This window comes from Podarcis vaucheri (assembly GCF_965113315.1).
Source record: "Podarcis vaucheri genome assembly, chromosome: 13".
NCBI classification, from domain to species: domain Eukaryota; kingdom Metazoa; phylum Chordata; class Lepidosauria; order Squamata; family Lacertidae; genus Podarcis; species Podarcis vaucheri.
Window position 1 is genome coordinate 20,623,698 of NC_138751.1, and position 17,499 is coordinate 20,641,196.

General features: G+C 46.6%; 2 protein-coding genes across 2 annotated transcripts; both read right to left on the bottom strand.

The window, feature by feature from the left end:
- Nucleotides 1-237: 237 nt before the first annotated feature.
- RPL13A (ribosomal protein L13a) lies at nt 238-7,665 on the bottom strand. Its single transcript, XM_082197143.1, has 8 exons — nt 7,554-7,665; nt 5,998-6,070; nt 5,231-5,296; nt 3,379-3,480; nt 2,271-2,356; nt 2,006-2,065; nt 711-833; nt 238-362 (listed from the first exon to the last, which is right to left on the bottom strand). The coding sequence occupies exons 1-8, from the start codon at nt 7,566-7,568 to the stop codon at nt 276-278; spliced, it is 612 nt and encodes a 203-aa protein (XP_082053269.1). The 5' UTR covers nt 7,569-7,665; the 3' UTR covers nt 238-275.
- A 2,157-nt stretch (nt 7,666-9,822) lies between these two features.
- LOC309517692 (trans-1,2-dihydrobenzene-1,2-diol dehydrogenase-like) lies at nt 9,823-15,634 on the bottom strand. The gene is made up of 7 exons (XM_082197079.1): nt 15,504-15,634; nt 13,457-13,568; nt 12,162-12,325; nt 11,765-12,017; nt 10,778-10,902; nt 10,154-10,304; nt 9,823-10,068 (listed from the first exon to the last, which is right to left on the bottom strand). The coding sequence occupies exons 1-7, from the start codon at nt 15,594-15,596 to the stop codon at nt 9,959-9,961; spliced, it is 1,008 nt and encodes a 335-aa protein (XP_082053205.1). The 5' UTR covers nt 15,597-15,634; the 3' UTR covers nt 9,823-9,958.
- Nucleotides 15,635-17,499: the final 1,865 nt, after the last annotated feature.

The window sequence follows — 17,499 nt, forward strand, 5'->3', positions numbered from 1 at the left end:
GCAATTTTTAAAAAGTGACTAAGACCACTTTTTACCTCTTATAAAGCAATCCAACCCATTCATAGAACTATGATCTCCCAAGTGCAGCAGTTCCTCTGCCAGAGAATCAAGAACCATTTACTCACACCAACGCCTCTTTTCCCTTCAACTCCAGTCCACTGCAGAAGAGAATTTGGCTGTAGCAATTATTGATTGGCTAACTTAAAAGTGATTTTAAAGCACAGACACAAAACCAAGAACCTGTAAACTATATCATTTATTGTGAATAGTTTTATTTAAACCAGAATGCCGTAATGTTTCAAGATGTCTGTATATTTTGCAATCTTGCCCTCCACATTTTTCTCTGCCTGCTTTTGGAGTTTCTACAAGAAAAGAAAAGAAAAGAAAAAGTAAATTCATAGGTAGGCTTTGTAAGAGAAGAGGAGGTCTGATGTTAAGAGAGCACAACATGTACACACAACTTTACATACAGATGGAAGACAGACAGTTGGGGGGAATTAACCAAAGTTCAGCTTAGGTATCTTCAACGATCTGAAGCCTATTCACCTGCTGGAGTGGCATAAATAGACACTCTTGCCTGTAATAATAATCTAAAGGTTCTGGTTCCCCCTCCATTTTTAAATTAAAAGGGGGAAGGGAGGGAGAGGGGTTCCTTTCTCCACTAAACCCAGAACACTCCCTACAATAATTATGATTTCAGGCTAACTCACCTTCAGTTCCTTCTTCTTTGTGTAATGAATCTTGGCCTTTGCCTTGCGCTTCTCCTCCAGGGTAGCTGTGATGGCTTGGTACTTCCACCCAACCTCATGGGCAAGGCGACCCAAATAGGCAAACTGTGGTTGGGAAAGACACGTATTAACTTACAAGCCTCCAGCACTGCAGGGTGCTGTTCCAGTGCACAAGATGTCGCTGCCCACACACAAAGTTGGGAGCTACCTCCTCGCTTACCCCTTCTTGCCTCTATTCACTGAATCCCACACAGCAACTGCATGAAGGCCTTTTTCCCAACCCACATGCTATTGCCCACAGAATTCCGCTTTCAATAATATTCCTAGGGAGACTATTGGCTCCGTTCCTAGCACTTTCACCACCAGGCAAACCCTCAATGCAGCACACATTATAAACAGGGATGTGGAGCCTGTTGCCCTCTGGTAGTTGTTGCTCCAACTCCCATCAGCCCCAACTAGAACGACCAGGAATGATGGGAGTTGGAACGCAACAAAATCTGAACGACCCCACAGGTGACTCCTTAAGAGCCCAAATTCCTGCTGCACACGAACTGCTCTAATTTATATATGCCTTGCTGCTTACCCAAAGGGCTGTTTTGCCCCCACTCAAAGCACAAAGCTCCAACTATGAGGGGCTGGTCTCAGATGGTAGTGCATGAAGAGTTGTGGTCTCATGGTCTTGAGACTCGAACTAATGGTGGAGTGTCATCATCACTGACCAGCCAATAGCAGAACTTGCTGAGCGCAGTAGCTAAGGCCATCTTGCCAGGAACAGTCTATTAAGGCTGCTTCTGATAGGCTGAAGCAAGCACCAAAAGAAACCAGTTGCATAGGGGACAAGGCAGGTTTGACCATGACATGAGGTTTCAAGATGATCACATGGAGAAAGAAAGGGTCCCATTAATAGACCAAGGATGCTCCCAAAGCAATACCTTCAGAATTTTGTTCTTAAATACTATTTGTGGGGGCTTCCAGAAGTAACATATAAAGCTTATTGTGAGTCAGTCCATTTGCTCCAGTATTGCTGCTTTCCAAGGCCTCAGGCTACCTCTCTACAAACCTACACAAGATTTTCAACTGGAGATGCCGGAGGGTGAACCTGAGGCTTTACACATGCAAAGTGTATTGCTCCAGGTCTAACTTGGGGCCAGGGGCGTTATAGGCCCTCCCCCTGTTAGCGCTTTATGGCACTGGAATGCAGAAATGTTGGCAAGCCACTTTGTGTGCCCCTCATTGCAGTTGTAAGACGTCTACTAAAACATAATGGTAAAAGATACCTTGCGTGTGGGCTTGAGGCGGACCACTTTCAGAGCGGCAGGGACCACCATCCTCTTGCGCTGTAAGAGAAGACATGTCCCATTAAGCAATATATGCGAGACAAAGGCAACTGTGAGCACTCCCAGAGGTGCAAAATCTGCCTCAGCGTTTGGAATTTTCTTCTCACTCTTCAAGTCAAACAATGTAGGTATAAGAGAAACATCACTGACAGAACAGGATCAGGAAGTAATGATGGCAAAGCACCAAAGACAGAAGGAAAGTTACCTTATCGTAAGGAGGAGGGATGCCATCAAAGACCTTCAGCCTCTCCAAGGCAGCCTGACCCCGTTTGGTCTTGTGTGGGAGCATTCCTGCAAAGGGAGAGGAGAGGTGAAGAGGCTGGAGGAGCAGAACTCCCAGGATAGGATAAAGAGCAGTATGTGCCCTCTAAAAGAAGCGTGAAATTTAGAATAAAAATTTGAGGGTGGGTTATAGGAAATAAAGTCAAAAATTTGAGGGTGGGTCAAGGAAATAAAGAACTGCATAACTTTTAGAAGGCAGCCCTGGATTGGGAACGTTTTTAATGTTTGATGTTATTCTGTTTTATTTATGCTGTAAGTTGCCCAGAGTGGGCGGGTTATAAATAATAAATGTATTATTATTATTATTAACAACAACTTGCCTCTTTAGGGCAAATTCTGGAAATGAACACCCACTGGGATGTATATACTGACCATGCAGTATTAGGGCAGCTTTTAAGAAACTGATCTTTGCTAATTGCAATATAAACACATGAGCGGGCATTGGAACATAGCTGTCCACTGGATTTCATACTTCTCTGAATACTGTGATATAGTTTTTAGGTCAGAACACATCAAAATGCACAGAGAACTGTGTATTTTGAGAAAACACACATTAAATATATACAGGCAGTGAGTGACCAGTTTAGGTGTGTCTGATATGTGCATGACCATGTACGCCGAACCTGGAAGTGACCCCAAAGCATAATAAAATGGGGTGTTTGCAGGCTTTTTCAATGGTGTTTCAAATATACTCATTCATTTCAACGCGTGGTGCCTTGGAAAATAACCCCACCATGTAAACTGGGGCTTGCCTGTATCTAACTGCATGTGTAAAAGACAGATAAAAACTCACACATTCAACACAGAAATGGAACCAAAGAGACCCATGAGTGAATATGTGAAAAAGACACAGACCAGAAATGGTTTCATGTTAAAGTCTTAACATGTTTTAGTAAAAGTGGTAAAACACAAATTAGTAGAACTGTTGATTCCCACTGAATACTGATTTGTGAATATACCATGTGATGGGCATGCCCCAACACATCAATTTATCTTCTTGGTCAGATAAAAGTTGTTGAGAATACACATACCTCGCACTGTCCTCCAGAAGATCCGGCTAGGGGCACGGAAGTGGTAAGGACCACGGGACGGGTTGGTGTTCATACGCTTACGCAGGAAAGCAAGGTACTTCACTGGGAGAATGGGAAGAGAGAATGGCACGGTTAGAACAGGCTGGCAAGAAAGTTACCATGAGCACGAGGCTAGCAGATATGCAGTTATATATATACTACTTACCTAAGCGTGATGGCTATCAAGCCAGTTTGCAGACTTTTCAAGACCCGCCTACTCATTTCTTATTGTCTAGAAACTATGTTTACACTGCCTCAGGTTAATAACCACAGCAGTCAGAACAGGCCCCGCAGAGCATAAAAGCCTTCAGGTCTTCATGCAGACCACAGGTCTTACAGACTCTATGATTTGTACAAGAACAAGGCATACTGACAAGGAAATATTCTATATCAAATAGAGGCAGAACTTGCCATGAGAGGCGAGTGGTGGTCTCAGATGGTAGTGCATGTAAAGTTATCTCATGGCCATGACACTCGAACTAATGGTGGAAAGGCATCATCACTGACCACCATCACACCCATCTTGTTCCTCAAGCCAATGCCATTGCACACCAATGAGCAACAGTGGCAGTTACGACTGGCTAGCTAGTCCACGACACAATATCATAGACGTGCCAACAGAAGCTGACCAGAATGACAACAGAAGAATTAAAAATGTTTTTAGATGTTCTCAATATCTGCAGATGGTTTTAAATTGTTCGTAAATGTTTGAAATATGCTCTTAAATGTTAATAATGTCAATATGCCGCCCACCCGACTGGGTTCCTCCAGCCACTGCGGGCAACTTCTAACAAATTATAACACAATACGACACCAAACCCCAGGTTTCTTTGGGAAATAGGGTGGGATATTATTAATATTATTAAAGTTATAAGCTCAATGCTATGTCTTTTGGGCAAGAAGAAAAGCCAGAATCTGAATTTATGCAAAAATGACACTTGCAGAGATGGGTCAGTTGGCACAATGCTATCTCCTTCCTCTAGACCTGGCACGGGTCTGAGCACTCCACCGTTAACTGGCTCTTTGTCCTCTGGAATTCTCTTTATGGAATCCTTACCAGTTGCATCCACATTTGACCCAAACCACCTCTGCAGCTATAATGGCTAGAGAATTACTCCATTTAAAAGGATCAACGGAAAGACCTATTTGAAACACCGAAGAGCTGCCACAGACAATATGGAATTAGATGAAACAATGGTCTGGAGCCTGCTGTAAGGCAGCTTCCCAGGTTTCTCTCTGATCCCTAGTTATCACTTGCAAGAAAAAAGGTCTTCAGCTACATTTCATATAAATGCTGTTGCTCTCTAGTGCGTCTTCTTGAAGACTCAAGGATCACTGCCAATCCTCCCATTTCAGGAAGCATACACATTCCCCAGTAAACAAAAAAAAAACCACTGGGCCTCAAAGTATCTAATGCTTATGCTTCAAACCTGTGAAGTCAGTACTACTTGGTCTCTGTAATAATGCCACCTTTATTCTACACCTGGGAAGGTTAACTTGCAACGTTCAAGATACTACTGGACTTGAACTCCCATCAGCTCCAGCCTACATGGCCAATGGTTAGAGATTATGAGAACTGGAGTCCAACAACATCTAAAGAACCACAGGTTTCCCAGCCTTGTAGGGGATAAGATTGTTCAGCCTCAAAGACTGAAGGATTGGCTGTGCTTGTCACAGATGGAGACATTGCTTTATTATAGGCATGGAGAAACATTCTGTCCACAACATAATGCAAGTACTTTGAGAGACAACAGTAGAACAAGAACCCTAGCCAGACATTTAGACAGATTTTTAAATCTACTATGGTACTCACGTTTGTTACGGTAGAAGTTGCCGGATATGTTGATCCCTTCACATCGCACGACTACCACTTTGCGCCCTGGGAAGGGGAGGGGGAAGAGTGCAAATTGAGACTGTGTCCTCACCACAGAGCACAGGCTGGACACTAACGTTCAGAAGAGGAACTCAATACTTTACCTGCCTGCTACAGACAAGGTAATCTCATGTTTCCCAGCTCCTAGCATGAGACTTGAAAACTGCAAGCTGAGCCCATTATTTTAGTACACAACAGACATCCCACTCCTTCTCAGCTGTGTGCTCCAAAGTTGGCCAAGCTCAGAAATCACATGGATCTTCCCTCACAAATCAATGTAACAGCACATGTGTCTCAAGTATAAGAACCTAGGTTGAGCCCCTACCCCAGGCTTTGGCAACTTAGTAGCAGATCCTGGTTCCTTTTCATTTGTTTCTCCTACTTGGCATGCACCCCCCAGTAAATACCCCTGAGAGAATGTAACCCTCAAGAGAGAAAAAAGGTTTATCATCCTCTACACTAGAAACTATGCCTCTTAATTTGAAAGGCCACATTCACTTTGCAATCCTTTGAGAAATCTAAGTTTGAAGCACTCCCAGAACAAAATAATTTGCTATCACAGCTGCAAGACTCAAAAAACAAACATCCTCACAATCTACCCCAAAGTATATCAGAAGGAGCTGAATTGTTAGCACAGAAAACTGTGTATCCTCTGCCTACCAGTAATACTCAATAGGTTGAGCCTCTTCCCTGGAACTGAATCTTACCCAGCAAGACTTGCTTAGCCACAATGGCAGCCAGACGACCCAGCAGGTGGCCACGTCCATCAATCACCAATACCTGGAGAAAGAAATGAGTTTTAGTTGGGGGGCATGTAAGCTGATAAAGTCCAAGTAAATGTTAATGCTACGGCAATAATAAAGGTCTCTTGAGTGAAGCCATGGGGTTTCCCCAACCCTTCCAAATCAGCAGATGAAGTTTCAGGGTTTATGCTTGGCTTACTTCAATCCATGATGTAACAAAGTCCTATCACACTGCATAGTAGTCTGGTTCATATTTCCCAAACAAGTACCTCTGCATCCTTATATGCCAGTTCTCTCCTACATAGCCAAACTTACTGTGAAAGCTGCTATTCTTGCAATATTGCGCCTGCTGCTGCACTAGGATTTTACCTTATTGGCTCTTCCTTTTTACCCATACCAGCTTCTTATATAGTTGTACAGTTAGCCCCACTTTGTATACACCCTGAGAACCTGTGTAACAAGCTATAACTCTCTATATTCAGGTAGGTAGCCATGTTGGTCAGATGCAGTCAAAATAAATAAATAAAAATGTTCAGTAGCACCTTATAAGTGTGCATGCACCCAAAAGCTTATACCCAGAACAAACTTAGTTGGTCTCTAAGGTGCTACTGGTTAATTTTTTAATTTATTATAACCCTCTATAATAGCAAACCGGTGGAAAGGAGCAACAGAAATGGTGGCAAAATGAGAACTGAGCTGGAAATATTGGCTTGCTCAGAGGCACTACACCATTTCAGATGCGCAAAGGCTTCAGCATGGGAAGAGTGGGGCCAGAAGAGAGAGAGAACAGAGAGGAAAAATGCAACACGGTATCCCGAAAAAGAGTACAGGTTCCTGACTGGGATCCTGCACAGAAGCACTCCTTCTGGAAAAAGATGTGCTGCCACATTTAAAATAGAGAAAGAGACTGTGATGGTGCAGAGAGCAGTTGCTTGTAGGAGCCCCTCTCCTTTCATTCCAGATGAGCCAGACTGGCCTGTACCTGGTCATTTTTTCTTTCTTTTTCATACCTAGCCCACCGATTTACATTTAAGTATTAAAAAATAACCTTAAATGATTATATATATTGCCGCTGAACACCCCCGATTCTTCCTTCCATTCAACATAAACCTGAAAATGTCAAGTCCTCCGTAGATGTTGCTTCCGATTAAATGAGGAAAACAGCAACGTGGTGATGGGGGGACGAGGCCCGCTCGCAGGAACCACGCGGTCCATATGTATCCCCATCCAAGCGGCTAGTCCGCGGTGACGGGGAGCCACTCCACACGGGCGCATCATCAGCATGATTAGCCCCGTCCGAGGCCCCGGCCCCGCACGCAAAGGCGGCAGCCTCGCCTCGCCCGCCAGGCCGCGCTTCCCTCCACGCCAGGGCCCCCCGGCCCTATCCCTACCAGCCGACGGCAGGGAAGGAGGAGGCAGGATGCGGCCCAGCACGAGGCCCGCCGCCCTCCCTCCCAGCGGCCTCCCTGCCCATTAGCCTCCGAGAAAAGCAACCGAAAAGCCCCCCGAATCAGCCGCACCTTTGGCTCCGCCATGGCTGCTCCTCGGCGGCCGAACGAAAAAGAGGCTCCGCCCAGCGCACGCCGCGGGGTTACCCTTTCCGGCTGCTACCGAAAAAGGTCGAAAAGCGCAGGGGCGGAAATGACGTCGACGGACAAGGCCGCGCGGCGAAGCCGACAGTGTGAACGCCGCCCTCGTCGGCCGGGCTTGATGACGTCGAACGCAGCCTCGCCTCTCTACGCCTTTTGCGTATCTATGTATTGGAGCAACTTCCAACGTTAGACCGGGAGCCAGGCCCCTTTTGCCTGGGCCTCATTTCCCCCACCCCACCCTCAGCTTGTTGTAACGCATTAGAGCTGTCACGCTTATTAATTAGTCTTTTATTTCCTTTTAAAAAAATCTTTATTATATTGCAAAGTACAGTGGTACCTCGGGTTACAGACGCTTCAGGTTACAGACTCTGCTAACCCAGAAATAGTACTTCGGGTTAAGAACTTTACTTCAAGATGAGAACAGAAATTGTGCTCCGGCGGTGCGGCAGCAGCAGGAGGCCCCATTAGCTAAAGTGATGCTTCAGGTTAAGAACAGTCTCAGGTTAAGAACGGACCTCCGGAACGAATTAAGTACTTAACCCAGTTGTTCTTGCCTTATGGCGTTTACTGATCCCCTCCGTGTCACTTGCTATCCCACCTAGTGTGTCTGCAGAATTCCCAAGGTGGCTTCAATGTGGATCAGTGGTAAAGAAGCTGCTTTGTATGCAACATGTTCCAGATTCAATCTGCATGATCTCCAGGTAAAATTGTTCCCTCTGCCCTGTTGGCAGCTGCTCTGGATTGCTGCTGACCATCGGACAAGGTCAGGTGCAGTAGATCTTTAACCCACCCGACCTATGGCCAAGTTTGATAGAAACTTTTTGATAAAACAGTGGTACATTGGGTTACAGATGCTTCAGGTTACATACGCTTCAGGTTACAGACTCCACTAACCCAGAAATAGTGCTTCAGGTTAAGAACTTTACCTCAGGATGAGAACAGAAATTGTGCGCCAGTGGCACGGCGGCAGCGGGAGGCCCCATTAGCTAAAGTAGTACCTCAGGTTAAGAACAGTTTCAGGTTAAGAATTGACCTCCAGAACGAATTAAGTTCTTAACCCGAGGTACCACTGAACAATAAAAAACTAATCTAAATAAAAACAGAGAGAAAGAAAAGAAAAAAGGCAAGGCCTCTCTCAAAGGTAGCTCTTGTCTCACACAGAAAGTGGTGGACCCTCCCAGCTCTCACCTGGGAGCTTTCCTTCTCCCAATCTCTCACCTCAGGAGGTCTTCCCTTCCCTACCTCTCACTCAGAGTCCTTCCACCTACCACCCATTTTTGGACCCCAAAAATGGCCCAGAGCAGAAAACACCAAAGGGGGGGAAATTCAATTTTCTGCCTGTGCATTACATAAAAGAAATTATTCAAAGCATTCACTCTAGAATGATATCCTGCTATCCTGCTGAGAGGACAGGAAAGGGGAGTTTTCAAGCAAGGGGTTTCTGAGAGAGAGAAGGAGGAAGAAAGGCTGAGATCCATCTTGGAAAGGGAGACAAAAGGTTCCTTCACTGCTGTGGGCCATGTAAGATCTGGACTCCCTCCATGCAGACTAAAGGTGTAAATAGGTGAATAAACCATCTTCTGCCTTCTATTCTCCAAAGGGACACAGATCCTGTGTGTGTGCCTGGGGCTTCATGGGCTTTTGCCACCGCTTGGCAGAGAGAGGGGCAGACACACAGCTTTTTCAACATTATTAATTCATGTCAGCAATGGTTAAACTCTAACCAAGCATATCAGCTTTGTCCTCATACTGGCGCAATCCATGCGGACAAAGGCACAGCCTGCTAAATGCTGACAATCATGGTCAGCGCTTCCAGATCACTATGCAGAGGACCTGGCAAGCCCCATACTTAGCACTCGGCATGTACAATCTGCTGATCCTCGGGTCATGTGAGGCTCCATGCTTTACAAGACCTGATGATCAGTTGGTTGGGGTTTGCGAAGCCCAGGTCTTTACCGGCACTACTGGTCAGCTGATTGATGGTACCTGCAACTCCTGCTTGGGTTGAGTCGGATCTTTAACCTGCTCCACCTCCAAACCTTAAGTTTAAAATGCCAAATTTGGAGAGAAAAAACTGAGAGGCTACAAAACTCATAAAAAGGCAAAACACAACAAATCGTAGGCTTCTATTTACAGAATGTTAAATAAATCGACATCTCATAGCGGGTGAGGTTCACATAATATGCAGACGTCCCCTTCGCATCTAACTATGTTTTATTCCAAAGCTTACAATCAACACTTGTTGCAAATCCACCCACCAGACTGGAGTTTTTAATAGTAAAATCTGGTTTAGCATGTATGAGCGAGGCCATTGAAATCAAGCCTGGAATGGGTCATGCATGGTCCTGAGAATAGGACACCCCCAGCTGCCTACGGATTTCATCCAAGATAGAGTGGAGAAGCTCGCTGTCTCCATGAGACATGATGGGGCTCTCCTTCAGGCCTGCGGGAGAGGAAAGAGAAAGGAGAATAAGTCAGGATGCTCTGCTGCTGCGCACAGTCCGCCCAAGAGTGCCCAAGACTTTTACCTTGAAGGAGACATTGCCTGACGTGTTCTGCTTCATAGCACAGGCCAGTGGAGTTGACAAAGTACAGTTTTTGGGAAGGATGAGGAAGAGGAAACTCTTCCTTCTGTCCATTGACAACCAACTCTTCTGGGCACCAGAAGGGACTGGGAATCTGCCGAACACAGAGGAAGCATATACCAAAACAGGCCCTAGAGCTCTCCGAAAGGGGTTATTTTGGGCAATTCATTTGTAAAGATATAGTTATGGGGCTCAAACTTTCCCAGGAGGGAAGCTCCGGGCCGTGCTTATGCTGACATTTATGTTTTCCACAACATTTTGCACATAGGTCAAAAACTGATTCTTCCATTCAGTGCAAAATGTGCAAATTAAATAAATTTCTACCTAGTGGTTGTTGTTGTTTTAACTCCACGGTCTCCAGATACACATATGTGTGTGTATGTGTGCTTTTCTCTGTCCTACCCTCACCCACCCAAACCGTCCTTCCTTACCCTCTTGGCCAGGAAGGGATGAGGTTAGGTCCCTAGAGGAGCCTACCGAATTCTGGATTGTGATCCTCCTGAAGCTTCCTTTTGTTTCCAGGAAGATGCAAAGTGTATCCCCTTCTCCATGTGTTCCAGGACTTACCTCAATTATCCCCTTGGTGCCAGTGATGCTGGCTTTGTTGGGCATCCAGGTCATCATGGTATAAGTGAGGACAGCTTGGCGTTGGCCAGAGTAGTTCAGGATGATTGAAGCTGTTTTATCTACATCTTGGGGGGAAACAAGCAACAGTGGACATATCCACATGCCAGTTAGGCTGTGTTAGGCTCATTATATTCTGTGTCCACTGCACACTGAGATCTTGTTTTTCCTACCTAGTCTGGACCTATTTGCACGTTTTATACCCCTGAAGGCAATTTTTCACCAACTGGGCTGTGTACACACCCCATACATGCACAATGCAGCCTTTCTACTAAGTACTGCATTGGCCCAAATATAATCCACACTCACCCCCCCCCCCCAAATTTGGGTCATGAAAAGTTAAAGTGTGGCTTATATTCGTAACCTTACCACAGTGGTACCTTGGTTCTCAAATGCATTGGTACTCAAACAACTTGGAACCCAAACACTGCAAACCCGGAAGTAAGTGTTCTGGTTTACAAACTTTTTTCGGCACCCGAACGTGCTCCGTTTTGAGTGTTCCGCTTCCGCTTTGAGTGTTACACTGAGGTCTGTCTGTTTTTGCTATTTATTTTGCGTTTTTGTTTTTGTGGCTTTTTTGCTTTGTTTTTGTGACTGTGTGGAACTCAGTCCAGCTAGTGACTGATTGATTGTGTGACTGCAGTACGTTGTTTATTGCTTTCATTTTATGACTCAATGGTCTCGTTAGATAGTAAAATTCATGTTAAATTGCTGTTTTAGGGGTTGTTTTTAAAAGTCTGGAACGGATCAATCCATTTTACATTACTTTCTATGGGAAAGCGCGCCTTGGTTATGGAATGCTTTGGTTTTTGAACAGACTTCCAGAACGGATTGTGTGAGAACCAAGGTACCACTGTATCTGGTATACCCTTGAATCCCTGGTGCAAAATACTGACCTCTAGAGGTGACCAGGACCAACCCAATACTAACCTGTTTCGTGCAGGAACCCCGAGGCCACAATGGACTCTGGCTTCTCCCCATTAAAAACCATGCAGGCCAGCTGAACACAGTAGATACCAATATCTAGTAAGGCGCCTCCACCAAGATCTTTCTTCACAACCCTGGGGACAGTTAGGAGAGGGACACCAAACTCGGCTTGAACCACTAACACATCCCCCACAGTCCTTTGATGGAGCAGAGAGCGGATCTTCTCCAAAGCAGGGAAGAAGCGGGTCCAGCAAGCCTGAGGACAAATCAGAACATTCACCTGCTGCTGCCCCACACCAGGGGCTCGTGCTCCCTTTGCAGGGGTTGGAGATGCCAGGCCAAAGCCCATCAGTTCCATATGGTACCCCTTTGGCCTTCAGGGAGTGCTTCTGCCTCTTACCTCCATGAGGAAGACCTCCTTTTCCCGAGCTGTCTGCACCATCTTCTTGACCTCTGCAGCGTTCATGCCCAGGGGCTTCTCGCAGAGCACATTCTTCCCAGCCTGGATGAAGAGGAGGGTGGCTGGCAGGTGGTGGGGATGCACCACACCCACATACACCACATCTGCAAAAAGAAAGGGAAGTCCGGAGGAAAGCTTCGCTCCTGAACTCAGCCACAGTCAACATTTATCTTGAGAAAGAGGCTGAGCCATACATTTACAGTGGTACCTCGGGTTACAGACGCTTCAGGTTACAGACTCTGCTAACTCAGGAATAGTACCTCGGGTTAAGAACTTTGCTTCAGGATGAGAAGAGAAATCGTGCAGCGGCAGCGCAACGGCAGCAGGAGGCCCCATTAGCTAAAGCGGTACTTCAGGTTAAGAACAGTTTCAGGTTAAGAACAGACCTCCAGAACGAATTAAGTTCATAACCTGAGGTACCGCTGTAAAGCACAACTCCCTTAGCAAGCTACAGTTCCCAGGATTCTTGTGCTTTAAATGCGCTTCCAATGTATGCAGCTAGAGTCTGAATGGTTGGGGAGACTCTCCAGGCCTGCCCATCTCCCCTCCCCTTTTGCTCTTGGTACTTTTCCTCCCTGCGCCCCCTTGCCTCAAGCCCCACTCCTCAATGACCTTGCTTCTCACCCTCCTTCAATGTTTTGCTTGGCTGGAATATGCCCTTGAACTCCAACAATGCCTCTTGCTTGTTTGGAAAGAGAACAGAAAGGGGTGAGAGAGTTTATGTAGAAACTGTGGTGTTTGCAGCCAAAATCACAAATGCATGTTTTCTATTTGTCCTGTGCATGTGGGATAGGAGGTTTAGATCTAGACCTACAAAGTTAAATCCATTCCCAACAGAAAATGCTCTACTGTACAAATGTAAACATGCATATTGGTTGCTCCGCCCACTTTTGCCTCTGGCTCCTCCCACCAGGGGCATGTGGCCCTTGGAAAGTTGCCCAGAAGGGAATGTGGCCCCCAGGTTGGAAAAGCTTCTCCACCCCTGTTGGATGATGTTCCCATTCCAAAACCCAGTTTACATCGTACGCTAGAGGGGGATTTCCCCTCTCCCTTGGGGGACAGATGTGGCACATCTGCTGCACATGCAGAAGATCCAAAGATTCCACCTCCAGTATCTCCGGGAGGGGCAAGTCAAGTGTAGACCATACTGAGCTGGATGGACCCCATGGTCTGACTTGGAACAAGGCAGTTTCCTCCCTCCCGATGTCCCCAGGGTTTTGAGGAAGCTTTCTCACCAACGTCCGGATCCTGAGCCAGTTCTGCATAAGAGCCATAGGCCTTGGGGATGCTGTGGTTCTTGGCGTATTCCTGTGCCCGGCTCAGCTCACGAGAAGCAATGGCCACCACCTGGGAGGTGGATGGGGCGAGAGACAGAGGAACAGAGTATGACCCTAAAACAGCACAGGACTGGAGCACAAGAAAGACCACCTTCTGCTGGAAGGGCTTGGCCAGATTGAGCAGCTATTATTTTCAGGGGGCCTTTTGCTTGTCCGTCCTCCATCTGAAGACAGGAACATGACCTGGCCTACTGGGTCAAGCCAAAAGCCTATCTGCTTTTCCTGGTGCTGTCGACTGGATTAGACATTGTATAGAGACTGCATACCTCCAACATTTCTCTGATGAAAATAGGGACGTCCCATCCCATAATAACAGTTTTACTATTTATACCCTGCACACATCTTACTGGGTTGTCCCAGCACTCTGGGCAGCTTCCAACATATAGAAAAACATAATAAAACATTAAGAAACCCTTCCCTATACAGGATGGCCTCCAGACGGTTCAGGGGTCGGTTAACTCCACAATTCTGTATACCTGAAGGAGCGTCTCCACCCCCATCGTCCAGCCCGGACACTGAGATCCAGCGCCGAGGGCCTTCTGGCGGTTCCCTCATTCCGAGAAATGAGCTTACAGGGAACCAGACAGAGGGCCTTCTTGGTAGTGGCACCCACCCTGTGGAACACCCTCCCTTCAGAAGTGAAGGAAATAAGCAGCTTTCCTATCTTTAAAAGACATCTGAAGGCAGCCCTGTTCAGGGACGTTTTTAATATTTAACGCTGTGCTGTTTTTAACACTTGATTGGGAGCCGCCCAGAGTGGCTGGGGAGACTCAGCCAGATGGGCAGGGTATAAATAAATAAATAATAATTATTATTATTATTATTATTATTATTATTATTATTATTATTATCCAATGAAAATAGGGACATCCTAAGGACATTCCGGGATCAAAACAGAAACTGGGATGGCTTCTCTAGATCAGGGACGTCCCTGAAAATAGGGGCATTTGGAGGGTCTGTGACTGCTTGTCCCACTGCCAGATGAATCCCAGGGGAGGCTGCCAGCTGAGTTAGGGGTCACAGCAATCCAGCTGCATTGTTTTATACTTTTTGAATGTCCCACAATCTTATCATGAAGCAGCTGTGTTCTTATAAATCAAGCACGGCTTGTTGTTTCTTTTTGTATTCCAACATATTCCTTATCATTAAAAAATCTGGTGTGGCACGAGAAAGGGTGGCCCAGAGAAAAAAGTTTGAGAACCACCGGGCTAGTGCAACCATGGATGGGAGGTCCACTGCCCAGATCAGACAGAACCTGCCAGCTATTGGTGAATAGTAGCTGCACAAGTAAATCAGGATGAATGCTCAACAAATAGGTCATCTGGAGGAGCGTCTACTTAGTAGGCCAGGGAGAGCCTCTAGGTTTACAAATTCTTGAATAAAGGAATCCAAATTCCCCCTTTCCTTAAAGCCAGCCCTGCTGCCTTCTTCCAAATCGCAAGTTGCCTGAAGTCGTATCTTTTCTGCATCTATAATGGAAACCACAGAACCACCTGCCTTCTCCAGTGATCTGGCGCAGGGATGGGAACTGTTGGCCTTCCTGATGTTGTGGGTCTCCAAATCCCATCACTCCCAGCCAGCACAGCCAATGGTCAGGGATGATGGGATTTGTAGTCCAACATCATCAGGTGACAGATTCTCCACCCAGTCTCTTTATTTCTAGTTCTCCCTTCTTTCCCGAGGACCTGGGAATCCTAGGTGCCCTAGGACCACTGTATTTTAATAGACCACTGTATTTTAATACTTTGTTGGAAGCCGCCCAGAGTGGCTGGGGAAACCAAGCCAGATGGGTGGGGTATAAATAATAAATTCCATTCTATTCTATTCTATTCTATTCTATTCTATTCTATTCTATTCTATTCTTCCCAGTTTGAGCTTCCCATTCAGTTCCATAGGTGGGAATAGCCCCCCTCCATCCATCTTCAGTCTGTGCTCCACTTATTACCTTGTGGTCCTCTGGCGGCAGAGTCTTCAGAGCCACCAGGAAATCGTGGCTAATCTTGCCAGCAGAGCAGATCCCCCAGCGGGTGGCTGTCATGGTAGCAGAGAGGAAGAGAGAGAGAGGCGTCGTGTGTGGACGGACAGGGAAAGGACCGCTGCCCCTCAGTCAACGTGCGTGAAGCTTGGACTCTGGACTTGGGCACCTGGCCAGCTGTGGAGCGAGAGAACCAGCAGGGGGCAGCAAATCCCTCGGAATGAGAAGGGACAGCACAGGTATGTATGTGGGGGTTATTCCAGGAGCCAGGTATCTTAAGAGGGCTTCAATTTTGGGGGGTGGGAAGTGGTTGGACAAGGAGTTATCCACATTTACTTTTGGCCCTGCTCTTTCCAGGTACAGGCCCATGCTTTAAAGATCTGTGTCTGGGTGCTCTGAAAACCAGCAGGGATAATAGGGTCATTCTGGGATCAAATCAGAATCTGGGGGTGGGGTGGCTTTTGTAATACCGGGACTGTCCCTGGAAAATCTTGGGACACTTGGGGGGGATGTAGGGAGCTGCCTCGTTTACACTGACTTGTCAGCTGCTCCTGAGGGTTTTAGACAGGAGTTATCTCCACACATACCTGGAGACTGGGCCATCCCGGGATGTTTTGCCACTGTGGGCAAAGCACCCCCATGCTACCCCATGCCCCACAGATCCAGGCCCCCTCACTTTCCTGCTGGCACACCTGCGCTGCCGCCACAATGCAGCAGCAGTGGCAAGGAGGAAGTGGTCAGGACGACGGTGCTGTGGCAGTGGGGAGGGCAAAGCCTGGGCAGGCTGGCAGCGTGGAGTCAGGGGTCAGATCTGCCACCTGAGGCAAGTGGTTTCACCTTGCCTCATGGATGGGCCACCGCTGCCTGGAGAGGCCGACAATTGAATCTGGGGACTTCTGCATGCAAAGCAGATGTTCCACCGCTGAGCTAGGGCCCCTCTGCAAAAGGAGCCTTGCTGGATTCAGGCCAAATGGTGTTCATGTGGCACTGAGTTCCACAGTTTAACTGGGCACCTTGTGAAGGAGTGCTTCAGGGCTTCATTGGCAAACAGGTCATTGAGACAAACAGGTCATTGGCCACAGGGTGTGGTTTGTTCCTTTGTTCTAGTTTCTCAGATATTTTTTTTCTAGAAAGGGTATATCTGAATTAAACTGGAGGGTGGTGGGAGATATGGACTGGCATTGTTATGCACACTACGGCAACTAAACAGCAGAGGGGAGGCTTGAATCCAATAATTGAGCCCATGGAGCAACTTCTGCTTGTGCAACGCCCCCCCCCTTCTGCTGCCCCTGCCAGCCCCTTCCGCTCTCTCAGGGCAGATTTGGTGAGCACCCAGTGAGAGGAGAGGGAGCTCTGTTGTGTGAGAGGAAGTCACAATGACTTAATTGGACACAATCCAATGCATTTAATGTGGAATGATCATGCCTCGTTCGAGAACATTTTAGATGTGTATGTGTGTGTGTTTCCACATGACACAGTTGTCCTTTTGTCATCTGCCCATTTCCCATCTGTGTTGTCCCCACACTGGAAGGAACCTTTTTTTTCTAAAGGAAAAGAATGGAATAGCGCAAACTCCACAGGTGTGGAAGTTATTGCTTCTTCTCCACATGGTATGGAATTGATGTAGTGGTGTTTGGAGCGGTTGAGGCTCTTGCAGCCTGACACATTTCCACCCCTTGCCTTCTCAGCTGCCTTTCTGGTGACCAACAGATGGGCTTCAGAATTATTCGGTGTTCCTCTTGATTTTGTTTTTCTCAAAAAATAATACTTGTGCAGTGGTTATAAGACAGCTCCATCTAGAGGTTGTTATCCTGTACATTTCTCTATCACTTGCTGCAAAAAGTTTGATTGTGGAAAGGTGACGTAAAGTCACGCTATCTAGCAACCACTAGATAGTTATATAACGTTATTATATGTTGTATAACTTGGAAAAAATATTGAATGTGCTAATTCGGATGAATGCAGA